Genomic DNA, 21,795 nt, shown 5'->3' with positions numbered 1-21,795 from the left:
GCAAGTACATGGTGAGTCTCTATTATACACTGTGATGTGAGAATATATAAGAAGATTTTCAAGGAAGAAAAAGAGCAGTTACTATCCTCAAGAAATTTGAAGCCAGATCACTTCATAAGCTTTACGTCTCTGGAAACGAACCAGAGGCCACTAGAACACAGATGTACAGAGAAGAGAAACCTTTGTGGGGGCAGAAAGGGAAGAGGTAAAATGAGTAACTTTAGGGAATGGGGAGCTAAGAGAATAACCAATAAATGAGTACACTATTTGTGAGGATGTTTCTTTTGAATATGACTACTTCAGAATAAAAGTTAACACTCTAATTATGTGAAAGACTATATTCTTCAACAAGAATGAATAAATGCTGCTCCTGCTGCTAAGCTGCTTTAGTCGTGTCCGACTCTGTGTGACCCCATAGATGGCAGCCCACCAGGCTCCTGCGTCCCTGGAATTCTCCAGGCAAGAACACTGTAGTGGGTTGCCATTTCCTTCTCCAAAGAGGGAAAGTGAAAAGTGAGAGTGAAGTCACTCAGTCGTGTCCAACTCTTAGAGTTTTTCATATTATGAAAACAATTTTAATAATTTTTAGTCCTTATAAAAACTATTAACAGCTACAATATATTGACTACTGCTCTGTGCGTTATGTACACTGTCACATCAAGCCTCTGACAATACCAGGAGGATAGCATTACTCAAGCTGGACATATGTAGAAGCAGCAGAAACTACTGCAAATCGTCCTCACCCAGGCAGCTGAGCATGATAAACCTACTCTCTTTGATTACCAAACTGAAGCTAAAGCTAATCCTTTTACATATGGTACATTATATCAAAAACCATAATATAATTCATTTACACTGAATATTCTTAAATACCATAAAATTTTATAGTACTTTAAAGTGGAAGCTACAGAGTCAGAAGTTTGAAAAATCTAAAAATGACAAACTAAAGAATATTGGCCTAAACCAAGACACTTCTTAAAACATTCTGTTTAAAAATACTCCCCCATGTTCCCAGCACTGCTCTGGGAGTACTCCAAATGCTCACAAGTACTTGAATGAATAAAATACTATATGTTGTTCCCTCAAACCTTTGATAATCTCAAGTAGATTATCCCATTTATATGTTTACTGGAAGAAATTTTTTTCACCCCTCAACTTCTACCTTCATTTACTTATTAATAAAATACAATAATACTGTATATTATCAGCATTTATCTTAATCATCTACATTTTTGACTAGCTGAAACAGATTCATTCAATCTCATGGCTTTAGAAATACTTACAAATATGGAAAATGAAAGGCAACTTAATCTTTGGCTTTTGCTAACACAGCACAAATGGAAAAAAATTAAAAAAAAAAAAAACACTTCACTGCTGTAGACACCAATTTAAAAAAACAATTTGTGGGCACATATTTGAGTGGGCACTGCTACAAACACAAACCTCTGAAGCATATGTCTACATTTAACGTTTTACACTGGGGTAGTTACTACTAGTTAGCTGAAGTACTTTTTAAGTAACTTATAAACACAGAGCACACTGTTTTGAGTAGGAGGCACAATTTTTCCTTCTCAGCTCATCTTTCATAAAAATCATTCAAGTATGACAAACAAATATTTTAATTGCTCAAACTATTTTTTCAACTTCCACAACAACTTCTCCACATGTTGCAAAGATTTCTTTCTGAGAAAACATTTTTTTTTCTTGTAACAACAGCAGAAAAACAAAGAGGAATTCTTGGTAATGAAATTCAAACCACAGAACACTTTATAATGGAAAATAGGCTACTACTAAGGAAACATTAGACTAGTTTTAAAAATTTAATCTTTTTACATACCAGCACAGAATATCCCAGGGACTTCACTTCTGACTATTATGGTCCGTACTTTCTTATCAGATTTTAAAGCATCCACAGCTTTTGAGAGCTGAACAGAAACAGGAAAGATAAGAAGGAAAATAGGAAAAATCATTTTCAGGTTGGTGTCAACACTATACCATAATCTTAGAAGCAGACAATTTAATCTTTACACTCACCATTTTTATAAGATTTTTACTCAATGAATTTTTGGCATAGGCTCTGTTTATTCCAAGCACCACAATTCCTAGTTAAGGGGGAAACAAAAAAGCATTTGAGTTAGTGAGGTATTCAGGGTACGGTACAGTTCAGTTAAGTTCAGTTCAGTCGCTCAGTCAAATCCAACTCTTTGCAACCCCATGAACCGCAGCACGCCAGGCCTCCCTGTCCATCACCAACTCCCAGAGTTAACCCAAGCTCATGTTCATTCAGTCAGTGATACCATGCAACCATCTCATCATCTGTCGTCCCCTTCTCCTCCTGCCCTCAATCTTTCCTGGCATCAGGGTCTTTTCAAATGAGTCAGCTCTTTACATCGGGTGGCCAAAGTATTGGAGTTTCAGCTTCAGCATCAGTCTTTCCAATTCAGGGTACAGATTCCCATATATACACAGCTAGTTAACTTGGGACTTTGGAATCTACCACCTCTCTGAGGTTCACTTCAAGAGCTTTATCCTAATTTTCATGTTTATCGTCCTTTTCAAGCGTATTTTTGAAAAATGTGGTATACATATCTATAAAATCAATCTCATACTTAACATTCACCACTTTTATCCAGCCTTTTAGAGAACTCTGTAACAGCATGTCCCCTTCAATTCCTCTCTCTTCACACACCACCAAGGTAATATGCCACATTTTACAATTTTACATATTTTAAATTTTACATAGCTTAATCAGACTAAAAAGTAGGAAGGCCACATTTACTGATAAAAATTCTAAATTATGGAATACTATTTAAAATACAGTTTTATTATCTTCAGTATACACAGAAGTACACAATAGCTAACAATTTCTTGCCACAGGCAAGCATTATGGGATCAGCTTATTTTTTGCACGTGTATGTGTTTATCAGTCACTCAGTCATGTCTGACTCTATGCAACCCTGTGGACTGTAGCCCACCAGAAATTCTCCAGGCAAGAATGGGTTGCCATTCCTTTCTCCAGGGTATCTTGCTGACCCAGGGATCAAACTCCCGAGTCTCCTGCATTGCAGGCAGGCTCTTTACCATCTGATCCACCAGGGATGAATACTTCAACTACTCCATTTGCCATATTACATAGTTTTCAATTATTTCCATCCCAAGTTTCTCTCCTGACTCTGTCCCATGTACTTAACCCGAAGTCACTTACATTTAGAATTTTCGAGTATACGCTTTTTGTCCTAAAATTACAGGAATTCCAATAAATTGTTTTACATGGTACCCATCAAACAAGAAAAGGAAATGTATGTTAAGTCTAATTACATTCACTGCATTTTCAAGTATTATTACTGGTAAAAGAACTTCTGTTTGACTTGGTGTCAATGAGAACTGCATCTTACAATTTACTCTGTCACCACCCTGTTCCACATTCCAATAGAGGATTATTTTAAGTCAAAAACAAATAAGTAAAGTGGAACTCATTTGTAAGACTACTACTTTTGCTCAGTATCAAATTTATCTTGGTGTATTACCCCTATTTCAATTCAGGCTATTTCCTCCATCTCTTATTATAGACAGTAAGTTTGGTCTATTTATCCCCTTTTACTACCTGTTTTTATTTGTCTCTATTTACTTTGTAGAATGGTTTCCAGTTTTCTTACTTCTCTTAAATTCTAACTTATTTATATTTTACTGATCAGAGCAGAAAAATTATATAATGAAATGTTATTCTGCCATAAACTACCTCTTTTGCTTTCGTTATTATACATTTAAGGATTTTTTTTTTAATTATCTGTGTCAGCTGCTTACATTATCTATACACTTCATTTCAGGTCAGTAAGGGGATCTCAATAAATACGTTATTGAGAATCATCGGTCATATTATTCTTAAATCTTTGACAATATATGGGGAAATACCATTATATATCAGATTTCACCCAATCGTAGGAACCAAAGTTAAATTGGTTTAATGATCATTTGTCATTTGTTTTCTGAACTGACTGTTCTCACTGTTTGCCTATATTATTAGAGTTGTCGTTTGGATTTCAAATAATAAATTTTTAGATTACAGATATTAATTCATTGTTTATATAACATATCTTTTCCCTATCATTCACTTTTAAAAACCAACTTGTTTATGGCATTGTTTTGCACAAAAGTTTTAACTTTTTATATATTATTGCCTTTGCAACTTTTGACTTAGTATCTTCCTTAGAAAGAGTTTACAGTGAAAACACATTTTCTCACAAACACACCAGAATGATCAGAGCAGCATTATTCAAAATATTCAAAACCGGGAAATAACCCAAATACCCATCAGTTGATGAGTAGATAAAATATAACAAATCCATGCAGTGTAAGATTTAGCAAGAAAAAAAAAAAGAAGCATCAATACATGGGCAACGTGGATGAACCTTGAAAATATGCTGAGTGAAAGAAGCCAGTGACAAGTGAGCACATAATGTACAATTCCATTTATATGAAATGTTGAGAATAGGCAAATCAGAAGGGACAAAAGAGGTAGATTAGTGATTGCCTAGGGCTGCTGGAGATGGAGAGATTAAGCAGTGACAGCTAAAAAGTGTTAAATTTCTTTTCAGGTCAATGAAGTGTTCAATACTTGATAGTGGTGATAGATGCATATCTCTATAAATGTACTGCTGCTGCTGCTAAGTCACTTCAGTCGTGACAGCCCACCAGGCTCTCCCGTCCCTGGGATTCTTATATGTACTAGAAGTCATTAAATTACATATTTTAAACAGGAGAATTTTAAGGTATATGAATTGTATCACAATAAAGCTATTTTTAAAAAATGGCAATATTCACTTAGATCTAGAAATAAAGCCAAATTAGAGGAAGAACAAGGTCAAAAAAGAAGGTACACATGTGTGGTGGAGTGTGAAAGGGGACCAAACCCTTATCCTCCATGGCAAAAAGTCAGTAGACAGAAAATACCTAAACGTGAAACTTCCAGAAGTAGAAATATATGTACGTTATTTTAAATAAGACAATATGTGCCCAAAACAATCAGCCAAAGGGTTTTAAATAACTGTTTCTGGAACGTGGGAAATGGGGTGGAAGAAAGGACTGTTAGTTCTCAAAACAAACCATATTAAATACTGTTCATACACTAACTGTATCAGTTCAGTTCAGTTCAGTCGCTCAGTCGTGTCTGACTCTTTGTGACCCCATGAATCACAGCACACCAGGCCTCCCTGTCCATCACCAACTCCCGGAGTTCACTCAAACTCATGTTCATCGAGTCGGTGATGCCATCCAGCCATCTCATTCTCTGTCATCCCCTTCTCCTCCTGCCCCCAATCCTTCCCAGCATCAGAGTCTTTTCCAGTGAGTCAACTCGTCGCATGAGGTGGCCAAAGTATTGCAGTTTCAGCTTTAGCATCAGTCCTTCCAATGAACACCCAGGACTGATCTCCTTTAGAATGGACTGGTTGGATCTCCTTGGAGTCCAAGGGACTCAAGAGTCTTCTCCAACACCACAGTTCAAAAGTACCAATTCTTCGGCAATCAGCCTTCTTCACAGTCCAACTCTCACATCCATACATGACCACGGAAAAAAACACAGCCTTGACTAGACGGACCTTGGTTGGCAAAGTAATGTCTCTGCTTTTTAATATACTGTCTAGGTTGGTCATAACTTTCCTTCCAAGGAGTAAGCGTCTTTTAATTTCATGGCTGCAATCAGCATCTGCAGTGATTTTGGAGCCCAAAAAAATAAAGTCTGACACTGTTTCCACTGTTTTTCCATCTATTTCCCATGAAGTGATGGGACCAGATGCCATGATCTTTGTTTTCTGAATGTTGAGTTTCAAGCCAACCTTTTCACTTTGCTCTTTCACTTTCATCAAGAGGCTTTTGAGTTCCTCTTCACTTTCTGCCATAAGGGTGGTGTCATCTGCATATCTGAGGTTATTGATATTTCTCCCAGCAATCTTGATTCCAGCTTGTGCTTCTTTCAGCCCAGTGTTCCTCATGATGTACTCTGCATATAAGTTAAATAAGCAGGGTGACAATATACAACCCTGATGTACTCCTTTTCCTATTTGGAACCAGTCTGTTGTTCCACGTCCAGTTCTAACTGTAGCTTCCTGACCTGCATACAGGTTTCTCAAGAGGCAGGTCAGGTGGTCTGGGATTCCCATCTCTTTAAGAATTTTCCACAGTTTATTGTGATCCACACAGTCAAAGGCTTTGGCATAGTCAATGAAGCAGAAATAGATATTTTTCTGGAACTTTCTTGCTTTCTCCATGATCCAGCGGATGTTGGCAATTTGATCTCTAGTGCCTCTGCCTTTTCTAAAACCTGCTTGAACATCTGGAAGTTCACAGTTCACATATTGCTGAAGCCTGGCTTGGAGAATTTTGAGCATGACTTTACTAGCGTGTGAGATGAGTGCAATGGTGTGGTAGTTTGAGCATTCTTTGGCATTGTCTTTCTTTGGGATTGGAATAAAGACTGGTTAATATTGAGATTATATAAAGAACTGGTACCATTCACAACAAAAAGACAACTCAACTGAAAAACAGGCAAAGGTGTTGAATAAATATTTCCCCAAAGAAGATATAATAAGTTAAATGAGACTCATGTGTGTCACTCCTTTTTAGAGTCCACACATAAGGGACGTCATATGATATTTCTCTCTCTCTGACTTACTTCACTCAGTATGACATTCTCCACTCTCTAGGTCCATCTTTGTTGCCGCAAATGGCATTACTCCGTTCTTTTTAATGGCTGAGTAATATTCCATCATATACATGTACCACGTCTTCTTTATCCATTTCTCTGGTGATGGACAATAAGGCTGCTTCCATGTCTTGACTACTGTAAGCAGTGTTACAATGAACACAGGTGCATGTTTCTTTTCAGGCCATGTTTTTCTCTGGATATGTGCCCAGGAGAGGGATTGCAGGGCCATATGATAGCTCTATTTTTGGTTTTTTCAGGAACTTCCCTACTGTTCCCCACAGAGAATGTTCCAATTTACATTCCCACCAACAGTACAAGAGGGCATCCTCTCCAGCATCTGTTGTTTGTGGATTTTTTGATGATAGCCCTTCTGACCAGTCTGAGGGGATATCTCACTGTAGTTTTGACTTGCATTTCTCTAACAATTAGTGATGTTGAACATATTTTCATGTTCCTACTGGTCATCTGTAAGTCCTCTTTGGGGAAATGTCAGTTCAGGTCTTCTGTCCATTTTTTACTCACAGACTTAGAAAACAAACTTATGGTTGCTGGTTAGAAGGGAATAGTTAAGGACTTTGGGAAAGTCATATACACACTGCTATATTTAAAACAGAAAACCAACCAGGACCTGTTGTATAACACATGGAATTCTGCTCAATGTTATGTGCCAGCTTGGATGGGAGTGGGGGTTTGGGAGAGAATGGATACATGTATACCTATGGCTGAGTCCCTTTGCTGTTCACCTGAAACTACCACAATATTGTTAATTGGCTATGAAAGTGAAAGTGAAGTTGTGTCCAACTCTTTGGGACCCCGTGGACTGTAGCCTACTAGGCTCCTCTCTCCATGGGATTCTCCAGGCAAGAATACTGGAGTGGGTTGCCATTTCCTTCTCCACCGGAGCTTCCCAACCCAGGGATCGAACCCAGGTCTCCCGCATTGCGGGCAGATGCTTTAACCTCTGAGCCACCAGGGAGCTATACACCAACACAAAATGTTTCTGGTGTTAAAAAATTAAAATTTTTTTTCCCAAAATTAAATGAGACAATGAATTTGTTACTAAAGAAATGCAAATCAAAACCACAAAAATTACTTTATGCCCAGTAAGATGGCTTTAATTTTTTTAAAAAGGAAACAAGCATTGACAAGGATGTGGAGAAATAAGAACTCTCATATACACTCTCATACAGTCTGGTGGTTTCTCCAAACACTAAAGTTACCACATGACCCAATGATTCTACTCCTAGGTATCTACCCAAGAGAATGAAAATATACATTCAAACAAATAACTATTCACAAGTATTCAATAGCATTACTCATTGTATCTAAAAAATAAAAAAGTCATATGCATTCAATGAAATATTATTCAGCCATAAAAACAAATGAAATGCTGATACATGCTATAAAATAGACGAACTCTGAAAACATTAGGCTGAAAGAACTCAGACATAAATCACATATGGTATGATTCTACTTCTATGAAGTACCTGATATAGACAAACTCTATAAACCATAAAGACAGAAAGGAGATTAGTGGGTTTTAGAAACCTTGGGGAGAATGGGATGAGGAGGAAGTGACTAAGAAGCATGGCTTTGTTTTGAAAGCAATTTGAAAGGAATTAAGACAGTGGTGATGGTTGTAAACACGGAATAACCTAAAAACTATTTGATGAGCATCCTGAAAAGTTAGAATGGTTAATTTTGTATTATGTGAATTTCATCTACATAGACCAAAACATAAGTAATGATAATTATAGTGAAGTGAAGTCACTCAGTCGTGCCAACTCTTTGCAACCCCATGGACTGCAGCCTACCAGGCTCCTCCCTCCATGGGATTCTCTAGGCAAGAGTACTGGAATGGGTTGCCATTTCCTTCTCCAGGGGATCTTCCCGACCCAGGGATCAAACCCAGGTCTCCGGCATTCCAGGCAGACGCTTTAACCTCTGAGCTAAGGGATACTAAACAAGATGCTACTGCAGAGAGCCAGGTGAGAAATCACATAGGCTGTGGAGCAGAGATGGAAAGTAGGCTGCTTCTAAAGATATACTGAAGGTAGTACCAACATAAATATTATCAATAACATTACAAACTCTATTTATATTCAATCTCTAGATAAAGCACCAGGTCAATCTCTAGATAAAGCACTAGATAAGAGAACAAGATGCAATGATCAAAAGTTCTGATGATATAAACTAAGGCTACAAATGACAGAAATTGTACAGTTAGAAGATTAAAGATGTAGACCAGCAGTTTCTGACCTTACACCAAAAAAAGTTCAGATACTGTCTATATAAATAATTATGTAGGCAACACAAATCAGAAGTGAATAAAATTATCATTCACAACAAGGACTCAAAATATAAACTCTTTACTTTTGATAAAAGGGTTTCAAAGTGAAGAGGCAGCACCCTTCCATGGTGCTTTTTTGTGCTTTTTTTTTTTTTTAACCAATGAGCACATATTGCTACTTTAGAATTTTGTAAACCTCAATAATTTAACTATTTTTAATAACAAATCACATGTAATATTCAAAGTATTGAAAACCAGTGAACAGAATACTTTTGATAAACCACATATAATTCAGGCTCCTTAAAATACTATAAAAGTAGTGCAAACTTAACACTAAAAATATAATGAACTAACCCAGAAATCTTTCACTTGAATACAAAGAGAACAGAACACACAGCAATTTTTATAATATACAAATTTTAGAAACATGAGAAAATCATTAACAAATGATGATTATAAACCTAGAAAACCCAACTCAAATAAAAAACTACTGCAAACAAAAGCATATTTATTTAAAATACATGAAATGAATACATCCAGAAACAACAGCCTTCCTATAAAGAGAAATAGAGAAACAGAGGGAGAAAGGAAACCACTTAGAAGATACATTGAAACAAATTATTTCATTTTTATGAACCAGACAAGAGGCAAGATGACCTGGGATACACGTAACATAAATGTGCAAGCCCTAAGGGCAGGCACTTTTTAAACTGTCCTTTAAAACAAAAAAAAGTAGAATTAGACAAATGGAAACGTCATGTTTTTAAGTTGTAAAAAACATAAATATTCTAATTTTAAATCCAACACAATGCCAATAAAAATACTAATAAGCCTTTTTCTGAAATTATACATGAATATTCCAAAACTCTTGCAGAAAAATAACCATGCAGGAAAAGGAATGAAAACAAAATTTTAAAAAAAAGAGTAAAGATGAAGGAGTGAGTACCTGGCCCTACCAAAACACAAAACAGCTTTAATCATAAAATAATGGAGAACAACAACATCTACAGAGATCATAGAACAGAAAAACAGTATGGAAATTCAGCTTGTGATAAAAATGCCCTTCAAAACAGTGGAGTAAAGATGATTAAGCAGTGTTGGGACAACTGTATACTGACTTGGAAAAAGATAAAGCATCTGTATCTCATTGCTATGATAGATAATTCCTTTACTTTTATCTTGGTGGTTTCAAAAAATGGTGATTTTCTATCATTCCTACCATTCTTCTATAAAAATATGTTCTTCCCTACCACACTATTTTGCGTAATCTCTATGGCTTCATGGATTCTTTATTCAAGGTGCTATATAATCCATTAACACTGTTTCATTAATCCATTAATGTTCAAATTACCCTAGATATATGCTCAGTGAGAGCCCTGTAAGGCTGTGCCCAGGCACGATCCTTTTACTATTTGAACACTTCCTCGCTTTCTGGCCCACAAAGATATTCCAGACTCACCTTTCACTCCCTGCTCCAGACCCAAAATCAGACATTTCTCCAAAAAGTCCTGGCTTCTTTCAATGGGAGAATAGTCTTTAGAAACCAAAATCTGGATATCAGATATGTTTATTGCTACCGTGGTAGCATTTCATTTAGACAATTTTAATGGTCAGAAAAGGAAATAAATGTAAATATGTATACATACAATATACTTATGATTTTTATAAGTTTGTCCTGGTAACTCTAATTCAAATCCAGTGCAACAAGTTTCCTCCTCACTTTCCCCCATCCCATATTTGTACCTTCTCTCTCTTTCTCTTCTCTTTTCACCATAATGAAAAGTCTAGACCAAGACCAACAGGTTTTCATTTGTTCTATTCTACAATAAAAGGAAAACAAATTCAGAACTATTAAGCCCAACTACTGCTAACAACAGACTATTAAATAAATGTCAATGTTCTTTCTGACTTACAACTAAATGATAACTTATTCCAAATAATAATGCAATATCGCATGTGGTGACTGTAGCTTACAGAAAAGTACAAAGAATGACAGCAATGGTATGGGAGGAAAGACATGGGAATATGCATTTATACCTTTACCACTATGAAGTCATACAGTGTTATTAAAATTAGATGTAGATTAGTTGTAAATATGTACTGCAAATAACATGGCAACCAATAAAATCTTTAAAAAAGGGCAACTGATAAGCTAAAAGAGGGAAGAAAATTGGCAGAAAAAGAGTGAAAGTCAAAAAATTAAAGAAAAAAATAAGGGCAATGAATAGAAAACAGTTATAAATACATAATAATCTAACTATTTCAATAATCAATTTAAGTACGAATGGTCTAAAATATACTAATTAAAAGACAGATACTGTCAAAGAGTGGATTAAAACAAGACCAACCATATGACATATACAAGAAATCCACTTTAAATATAAAGACACACACTGATTTAAAAAATCAAAAGATGAAGAAAGATAATCAACGTTAACACTAAAAAGGGGCCTCTCAGGTGGCTCAGCGGTAAAGAAATCGCCTGCCAATGCAGGAGTCTTGGGTTCAATCCCTGGGTCGGGAAGATCAGTAGAAGGAAATGGCAACCCAATTAAGTATTCTTACCTGGAAAAATCCCACAGACAGAGGAGCCTGGAAGGCTACAGTCCATGGGGTCACAAAAGTCAGACACAACTTAGCAACTAAATAACAACACTAATAAAACCTGGAGTGGTAACATTAACTTCAGAGAAAGCAGGTCTCAGAACAAAGAATAGTCTGAGCGAGAAAAGGGGATACTGTTGGAGGGGTCATTTCTCCAACATAATAACCCATGTGTATTCACCAAACAACAGAGCTTAAATTTGCATGATTTAAAAACTGATAGAATTACAAGGAGAAATAAATCCATCATTACAGTTGCAAATTTCAACTCGCCTCTATCACTAATAGATCCAGCAGGCAGAAAATCAATTAATGGTATATTTGAACTGAATACCAACCAAAAAATCAACTAAATCTAACTGAATACTATATCTAACTGAATATAGAATACTGCATCCAACAATAGCAAACTACTAATTCTTCCCAAGGTCATATGGATATTCACCATGACAGACCATATTTTGGGCAAAAAACACACCATAACAAATTTAAAATAGAAATCATACTGAAGTATGCGCCTAAATAGCAATGGAAATAAACCCCAGGAATCAATAACAGAAAGACAGCTGGAAAACTTCAAAATACTTGGAGATTACATGAGGTACTTCTAAGTAAAATATAAGTAAAAGAAGAAATCTAGAGAGAAATTTAAAATATTTCTAACTAAATGAAATTGAAAATATAACTAACCAAAATATGTGTGTGTCCCCACCACCGCCCCCCCGTCCCCAACCTTAGGAAGCATCACACGAACAAAACTAGTGGAGGTGATGGAATTCCAGTTGAGCTATTTCAAATCCTAAAAGATGCTGCTGTGAAAGTGCTGCACTCAATGGGTCAGCAAATTTGAAAAATTCAGCAGTGGCCACAGGACTGAAAAAGGTCAGTCTTCATTCCAATCCCAAAGAAAGGCAATGCCAAAGAAGGCTCAAACTACTGCACAATTGCACTCACCTCACACGCTAGTAAAGTCATACTCAAAATTCTCCAAGCCAGGCTTCAGCAATACGTGAACCGTGAACTCCCAGATGTTTAAGCTGGTTTTAGAAAAGGCAGAGGAACCAGAGATCAAATTGCCAACATCCACTGCATCATTGAAAAAGCAAGAGAGTTACAGAAAAACACCTATTTCTACATTATTGACTATGCCAAAGCCTTTGACTGTGTGGATCACAATAAACTGTGGAAAATTCTTCAGGAGATGAAAATATCAGACCACCTGACCTGCCTCTTGAGAAACCTGTATGCAGGTCAGGAAGCAACAGTTAGAACTGGACATGGTTCCAAATTGGGAAAGGAGTACATCAAGGCTGTATACTGTCACCCTACTTATTTAACTTATATATAGAGTACATCACAAGAAACGCTGGGCTGGAGGAAGCACAAGCTGGAATCAAGATTGCCGGGAGAAATATCAATAACCTCAGATATGAAGATGATACCACCCTGATGGCAGAAAGTGAAGACGACCTAAAGAGCCTCTTGATGAAAGTGAAAGAGAAGAGTGAAAACGCTGGCTTAAAGCTCAACATTCAGAAAACTAAGATCATGGCATCCGGTCCCATCACTTCATGGCAAATAGATGGGGAGACACTGGAAACAGTGGCTGACTTTATTTTGGGGGGCTCCAAAATCACTGCAGATGGTGGCTGAAGCCTTGAAATTACAAGATGATTACTCCTTGGAAGGAAAGTTATGACCAACCTAAATAACACATTAAAAAGCAGAGACATTACTTTGCTAACAAAGGTCCATCTAGTCGAGGCCACGGTTTTTCCAGTGGTCATGTATGGATGTGAGAGTTGGACCATAAAGAAAGCTGAGCGCCGAAGAACTGATGCTTCTGAACTGTGGTGCTGGAGAAGACTCTTGAGAGTCCCTTGGACTACAAGGCGATCCAACCAGTCCATCCTAAGGGAGATCAGTCCTGGGTGTTCATTGGAAGGACTGATGTTGAAACTGAAACTCCAATACTTTGGCCACCTGATACGAAGAGCTGACTCATTTGAAAAGACCTTGATGCTGGGAAAGATTGAGGGCAGGAGAAGGGGATGACAGAGGAAGAGATGGTTGGATGGCATCACTGACTCAATGGACATGAGTTTGGGTGGACTCTGGGAGCTAGTGATGGACAGGGAGGCCTGGCGTGCTGTGGTTTATGGGGTCACAAAGAGTCAGACACGACTGAGCGACTGCACTGAAAATATGTGTGACACAGAAAAAAGCAGTGCTTAGAGGAAAACTGATAACACTGATGCACTTATTAAGCAACGGAAATCTGCACTTCGACCTTAAGAAACTAGAAAACAAAGAACAAATTAAATCTAACGTGTGGGAAAAAATGAAAAATCAGAAGAAATCAATGACATAAAAACAGAAAATCAGTAGAAAAGAAATCAGTCAAATCAAAACTGAGTTCTTTAAAAAGATCAATAAATTGATAAACCTCTAGCCAGGTTCATCATGGGAGAGAGAAAGAAAGAAAGCAAACTACTAATATCAGAAATGCAAACTACTAACATGAGAAATTCATCACTACTGAATCTCACTGATACAAACATAATAAAGAAGCATTATGAACAACCATATGCCAACAAATTTGCTAAGTTATGTGAAATAAACCCACTTCCTTGAAAGGCACAATCTACCAGGACAAGAAAGAGGTAAGTCAAATAGACCTACATCTATTAAAGAAATGTAATTAACACATAATAAGCTTCTAAAACAGAAAACATCAGGTGCAGATAGTTTCACTTGTAATTCTACCAAAACATTTAAAGAAAAAAATGATATAATTTCTCTTCCAGATACAATGATATACAATCTCTTCCAGAAAACAGAAGCAGAAGGGGCACTTCCTTGCTCATTCTATGAAGCAAGCATTTCCCTTATACCAAAACCAGACAACGATATACCAAGAATGGAAAACTAAACACCACTATCTTTCATGAACATAAATGCAAAAATCCTCAATAAACTGTTACCAAATTAAATGCAGCAATGTATAAAAATAATTACACCCCAAAATCAAGTGGGATTTATTCCAGGTATGCAAGACTGGTTCAATATTTGAAAATCAATTAACATAATCAATCATATAATAGGCTTACTAAGAAAAGTCATACAATCATGTCAATAGATGCAGAAAAAGAATTGGACAAAATTCAACCAAATAAGGGCCTCCCTCATATTTCAGTTGGTAAAGAATCCGCCTGCAATGCAAGAGACCCTGGTTCGATTCCTGGGTCAGGAAGATCCCCTGGGGAAGCGATAGGCTACCCACTCCAGTATGCTTGTGCTTCCCTTGTGACTCAGCTGGTAAAGAATCCACCTGCAATGTGGGAGACCTGGGTTCGATCCCTGGGTTGGGAAAGGCTACCCATTAAAGTATTCTGGCCTGGAAAATTTCATGGACTGTATAGTCCATGCGGTCACAAAGAGTCAGACACGACTGAGCAGCTTTCACTTACTTTCACCCAGATAAAAACACTTATAAGTATGAATCGACAGAGGTTCCTTCAACCTGATAAAGGACATCTACCAAAAACCCATAGCTAATATCATACTTAATGGTGAAAGAATGAATGCTTTCACCACATATCAGGAAAAAGACTCGTATGTCTATTCTTGATACTTTTATTCTACACTGTAATGGAGACTCAAGGAAGGAGATTACACAAGAGAAAGAAATAATAGGCATCCAGATTGGAAAAGAATAAGTAAAATTTCTTCTATGTGCAGATGACATGGATCTTGTATACACATATTAAGAAACTCATTTAAAAAATCATGAGAATAAATAAGCAAGTTCAGAGTTGCATGATACAAGATCAACATACAAAAACAATTGTATTACTGTAGGACAGCAATGAGCAATCTGAAAACTAAGAAAAACAATTCCATTTTCAGTAGCATCCAAAAAGAATGAAATAGAAATAAATTTAACAAAAATCGTGTAAGACTTATACACTGAAAAAATACAAAACACTGCTGAATGAAAACATATTCGATGTTCATGGAATGCGAAATTTAACACTGTTAAAAATGCAATATTCCCCAAATCAATCTACCTATTCAATGCAATGCCCATCAAATTTGAGTTTCTTGAAAAAACTGAGAATTCGCTAGAGATTCTTTGATACTCAACAACAAAAATAAATAAATAAATTGTTGGTCAGTTGTTGGTTTAGTGGTTAAGCCATGACCAACTCCATGGACTGTAGCCTGCCAGACTCCTCTCTCCATGAAAATTGTACTACACCATAATTAAAAACCTAGGTTCTTCAAAATTAACAAGGATGAAAAGACAACCCATAGAACAGGAGAAAATATATTCAAGTTATATATCTGAATAGGGACTTGTATCCAAAATATATAAAGAACACTTACAATTCAACAACAAAAGAACAACCCCATTAAAAAGGATTTCAGAAGACATTTCTCTCAAGAAGATATACACATGGACAATAATCACGTGAAAAGATACTCATGCTCAACATCTTTAACAATTAAGGAAGTCCAAATCAAAGCCACACTGAGATATCACTTCACAACACACACAGTGGCTATAATCAAAACCCCAAATATTGGTAATGATACGAAGAAATTAGAACCCTTACACTTTGCTGGTGGGAATGCAAAATGCTGCAGGCACTTTGGAAAACTATCAGGTCCTCAAAATGTTAATCATAAAATTACAATCACCATAGGATCCAGCAATTGCACTCCCAAGTGGAAATAAAAAAGGGTATCCATAAAAATTTATACAGAATGTTCTAAGCAGCAGTGTTCACAAGATCCAAAAAGTGGAAATGATCCAAATGTACATCAATAACAAACAGACAAAAAAATCCAAACAATGGAATACTATTCAGTCATAAAAAGAAATGAAGCACTGATACATGCCACAACAGAAGAGACTCTTGAAAGCATACTGCCAAGTGAAAAAGCCATAAATAACCACATATGATTTCTTTATGTGAAATGTCCAAAGCAGAAAAATCTATTGGCTGGAGGGAGTTTCAAGAGGGAGGGGACATACATACACCTATGGCTGATTCATGTTGATACAGGGCAGAAACCAACACAATACTGTAGAGCAATCATCCTCCAATTAAAAATAAACAATGTTTTTAAAAAACCAAAATAAATTATGTCGTTGAAAAAAAATCTTTGAGACAGAAAGCAGATGACAAATGGGTCTTAGTTTGGAGGGAGTATTGAAAATGTGGAGTCACTGTTAAAGAAAACACGGTTTCTTTCTAGAGTGATAAAAATGTTCTGAAACTGGATCGTGGTATACTAAATACTATAAAAATACTAAAAAACAATTGTACATTTTTAATTTTATAATGTGAATTATCTCAATAAAAAATTCAAAATATACATGTTGTCTATCTAAATCGAGAACTTTACTGTAGAGATAGAATTCACACACCATAAAATATATGAAGACACATTTTTTGAAACATGAGAAAAACATGAAAGGAATCAACCTGTTAAAGCAGTAGGAAGACAAGCTAGCTGAACTCTGCAACAATCCAATTGAGAGGTGACACAGGCCTGGACAAGAATAGTGCTGGTAAAGAACATGGAGAACAGTGGAAGACTACAAAAACACTCCAGAAGATGTGAATGCATGAGGAAGGAGCAGGTATTAAGAATAACTTGCATTATGCATTTGTTTTATTTGTTCTCTTTCTGCCAGAAGTTGGTACAAAGTTCAGAAAAGCTATTTTTCAAATGGGTCACAATTACAAGTAGAAGTCTGTTGGACTGGGAGAAGGTTGGCAGGGACAGGAGACAGGTCATTCCAGAAGGTGTGTGCAGAAGCACTGACGCAGAAGAGCAGGAAAAGGTAAGGCTTAGGTGCAGCAGAAAGGAGACGAATGGTCTGTAAATATCTGCAGTTGTGAGAGCCTTCAGACATTAGGGGCCACTAGAGGTTTCTAACTGAACAGAGATGCAATTCTTGCTTGGCCTTGAAAAAATAACTCCAGCACCAAGGCAAAGAATAAACTGGGAAGGAGAATGACTGGAGACCTATAAAAGAGGCCACTGCAGGAAACCAGGAGAGACCTTTGTAAACCATAACCAGTACCACTGCTCTAAACGCTGAGGAGGCTGGACAACGACGCAAGAAACAACAACTAAAGAAAGTTGGTGTCTAACTGAGATTCCGCAACAAATTACAAACATGGAACTCAGAAAACCTATGAGAGCTGACATATTCTGCACTTACCTACCTCCAGCAGCCTAACAAGGCCTACAGGGCAGAGATCAGTTTGGGGCTCCTCTTACCCAGTAGAGTCATCATATTGCCTGCAGACTTCTGAGAGGACGAAATTTTGGACTCACCTCTAATGAGAAGCAAAGACACCAAGGAGAGGCCTTCACTTCCATCAGCCTTGCCATGATGTTTTTCTCTGCACTGCTTATTGCTGGTTTGACAGTAAAGCAAAGCCTATATAATGTTAGACAAAACTAAGTTGTCACCTAGCCAATCCTGAAAGGAAGCGGGTCAATTTTCTTAAAAAACTGTATTTACTAATAGCTGATTTTTACATTTCAAATGACTGAAAACATTCTGAATTTATACTCTGATTTCTTTCCCTTGATCCAGTTGAAACCTAACTGAAGGACTTTTCAGAAATTTTATGAAAATTTATTTTCAGTGTGCATTATTTGCTACTGCTGCTGCTAAGTCGCTTCAGTCGTGTCCGACTCTCAGTGACCCCATGGACTGCAGCCTATCAGGCTCCTCCGTCCATGGGATTTTCCAGGCAAGAGTACTGGAGTGAGTTGCCATTGCCTTCTCCAGTGCATTATTTAGGTTAAAAAAATATAGTATCGTGCATATTACTAGCTGTACCTGCGATGCTTTTGTATCTAATGTACTGTTCGTATACCTAATGTAACTAAAATCCTGACAAGACTAAGCTTACCCAAAAGATGGGAGGATTCACGGCTCTAGTCACTCCAGTGCTAATCTACTTTCCTGCTGAATCTCTCAGTATTCTGCCTGTCATGCCATACTGCAACCACATTTGCCCTGTCATTTCCCCAGAACAGCATACATGTTCATATGCCATGCCTTTAACCGTGCTCTTCTGTCAGGAATAATAAATTAATGAAATAACTCATCATATACTTCAGAGCACCCACTGAGAGTGAGATTGATACTTAGTGGGCAATTAATATCACACTCCCATCTAGTCTCCACAGCAGCCATACAAAGTCGGTATTACTTTTTCTATATTACACATAAGAAAGCTGAAGCACAGAGAAGTTTGCCTCAGTAATGTCAAATTCCATTGCAAGGAACACCTTGGACAGCATATGCATCTGGCAAAATCCTAACCTGACCCTCAGAACCTCCCCTCTGGAATCTTCCAATCTCACTGAATATAGCTGATAATATGCCTCTTGCGGGTATTACCACCTTTTGCTCTCATCAAGCCTTTAAAGTTAGCATAATCTTTTAATCACCAGTATCTTTCTCGATATATTAGGAGCTTAAAGATATCAAACATGACTTAACTTGTTTTGCACTTCTGTTTAACAGATTATAGGTGCTCAATAACTGCATGCCAAAATTCAAAGACTACCCTTCTGGCACGCGGCTATTTCCACCCTTCGTGATCCATTTAGCTTCTCCCAACAAGGCAAGTGAAAGAAGCTGGGCTTTAACAGCATTCCGACCGACTGGCACACACGCTGGATCATAACCCTTCCTCCCACTGTATTATTTTGCTAAAGCATCTGTCTCCTCCCACTAAAGGAGCTCAAGGGCAACATCAATACCATCCCCAATTGTGTCTCCCCCAGGCTTAGCAAAGGAACTGGAAAACCAAGAAAATACTCAAAATTGTCTAACTGAAGTGAAATAGTCCACAAAACTATCTTTCTAAGATAAAATGAAAAGGAAATTTTTTTTTCAGATGAACAGCTTTACAGTGACGAATACTCAGAATAATAAAGTGCACTTTCACTGCAGCTTCTAAAACTCTCCCCTTCATAGCTGAGTTAACCGAAAGCAATTACAGAGCAAGAACGAAATCTGGAAGCAAATATCATTCACCCGGTTTATTAATCTTGGCTCATCTAGAGATGAAAGCGTAAGCTGCATTTCTGTCTTTGGCGCCAAGGGCCACTTTTGCAGGTAAGCTGCTCCGTAGTACATCTTTAGGCACGTGCTTAGTTGCTCAGTCGTGTCCGATTCTTTTCCACCCCAGGGACTGTAGCCCGCCAGGCTCCTCTGTCCATGGAATTCCCCAGGCAAGAATACTGGAGTGGATTGCCATGTCCTCCTCCAGGGGATCTTCCCAACCCAGGGACCGAACCAGAGATCGAAGCGGGTCCCCCGCATTGCAGGCAGATTCTTTACCGTCTGAGCCACCAGGGAAGCCCTCTTTAGGCATGGAAAGCACTAAATAGCTGCAAAGCGTGAGTGGGGGAAGGGAGGACACCCCTCCTCGAGCCTCTCCGTAGGCACTGACGTCAGCCCGAACACGCGACCTTGAGACCGTTTCCTGGGACCCACGGTCACCCGGGTCACACCCCTCACCTCGGTTCTCCTCCTCAAGGTACCGCACCCGCAGCTCGTCCTCCGTCTTCACCTCTGCGCTGTAGCCCCTCTGCCAGGCCGCTCCCCCGGCCGCGGGCGTCCAGCCCCGGGCCCATATCGTCGAGTCGAGCCGCGGGCACGTCCAGGAGCCGGGCAGCCTCCACCTGGGGCCTAGCCGCGCGCAGCAAGCGGCCACCAAGCGGGCACGGCTGGCCTGCAAAGTGCCCAAGGTCCCAGGTGCCGCGGCAGCCGCCACCGCCATGTTGTCTGTTTACGGCGTGGGCCCGCAGCTGCTGCCCCGCCCCCGTCGCGCTCGCCGGCCCCGCGCACGCCGCAGGGCACGCCCAGGCCCCGCCCCCGGCCCGCCACGTCCAGCCACGCCCCCGGCTCGCCCCGCCCAGCCACGCCCCCGGGGTCTCCTGATTGGCTCACACCGGGAATCCTCGCGCCGCCCAGCACCGATGACGGAACTTTCCACACGCTCAGGCCTCCCTTGTCTGACACGAGGTGTACTAGCTTGTGCACTCAAGACAGCGGGAAAGTAATTATCCAAGACTGTGGAATATTTTTAGGAAAACAAGAATCCCTGGGAGAGAGCCCTCTCCCTGCACTCTCTGGGGTCATGAGTTAGCTGCAAAGGTAAACCAAATTGTTCGGTCTCAGGTTTGGCTGACAGGGTAGCAGCACTGCCTGAGACTCCGGTTTTCTCATGTATGTTAAGAGTCTTGTTATTGTTGTTTAATCGCTAAGTCATGTCCGACTCTTTGCAACCCCATGGACTGTAGCCCACAGGCTCCTCTGTCTGTGGGATTTCCCCAGGCAAGAGTACTGGAGTGGGTTGCCATTCCCTTCTCCAGGATGTCTTCCCCATCTAAGGATCAAACCTCCGTCTCCTGCATTGGTAGGCAAGTTCTTTACCACTGAGCCTCCAGGAAAGCCCTATAAGAGTCGTGGGTTATTAGTTAAACGTGCCTGTAAACATAAGTGATTAGTAACATAGAGAATTCAGGAAGGGCATGAAGTTCAGTTCAGTTCAGTCTCTCAGTCGTGTCCGACTCTGCGACCCCATGAAACGCAGTACTCCAGGCCTCCCTGTTCATCACCAACTCCCGGAGTCCACCCAAACCCATGTCCATTGTGTCGGTGATGCCATCCAACCATCTCATCGTCTGTCGTCCCCTTCTCCTCCTGCCCCCAATCCCTCCCAGCTTCAGGGTCTTTTCCAATGAGTCAGCTCTTCACATCAGGTGGCCAAAGTATTGGCGTTTCAGCAGCAACATCAGACCCTCCAATGAACACCTAGGACTGATCTCCTTTAGGATGGACTGGTTGGATATCCTTGCAGTCCAAGGGACTCTCAAGAGTCTTTTCCAACAGCACAGTTCAAAAGCACAGTTCTTTGGCACTCAGCTTTCTTTACAGTCCAACTCTCATATCCATACATGACCATTGGAAAAACCATAGCCTTGACTAGATGGACCTTTGTTGGCAAAGTAATGTCTCTGCTTTTTAATACGCTGTCTAGGTCGCTCATAACTTTCCTTCCAAGGATTAAGTGTCTTTTAATTTCATGGCTGCAGTCACCATCCACAGTGATTTTGGAACCCAGAAAAATACAGTCAGCCACTGTTT

The 21,795-nt window shown here is 38.9% G+C and overlaps 1 protein-coding gene across 3 annotated transcripts in view; it reads right to left on the bottom strand.

Annotated features, from left to right (window-relative positions):
- The window catches only part of AUH (AU RNA binding methylglutaconyl-CoA hydratase), a 202,921-nt gene extending 182,445 nt beyond the window's left edge, over positions 1-20,476 (bottom strand). Inside the window, exons 1-3 of one of the 3 annotated variants that reach the window (XM_088838161.1) lie at positions 20,164-20,476; positions 2,035-2,102; positions 1,838-1,925 (exon numbers count right to left, since the gene is read on the bottom strand). In XM_088838161.1, coding sequence (XP_088694287.1) covers positions 1,838-1,925; positions 2,035-2,102; positions 20,164-20,425 — 418 coding nt within the window. In that variant the 5' untranslated portion in view covers positions 20,426-20,476. The remainder of the gene's footprint in view (positions 1-1,837; positions 1,926-2,034; positions 2,103-20,163) is intronic. The other 2 variants (XM_088838160.1, XM_088838162.1) reach the window with 2 other exon arrangements.
- Positions 20,477-21,795: the final 1,319 nt, after the last annotated feature.

Source organism: Moschus berezovskii, chromosome 7 (genome assembly GCF_049115385.1).
Source record: "Moschus berezovskii isolate FMDL1 chromosome 7, NW_MosBer_1.0, whole genome shotgun sequence".
NCBI classification, from domain to species: domain Eukaryota; kingdom Metazoa; phylum Chordata; class Mammalia; order Artiodactyla; family Moschidae; genus Moschus; species Moschus berezovskii.
The sequence above is the reverse complement of the archived record's forward strand: the minus strand, read 5'-3'. Positions and strand labels throughout refer to the sequence as shown.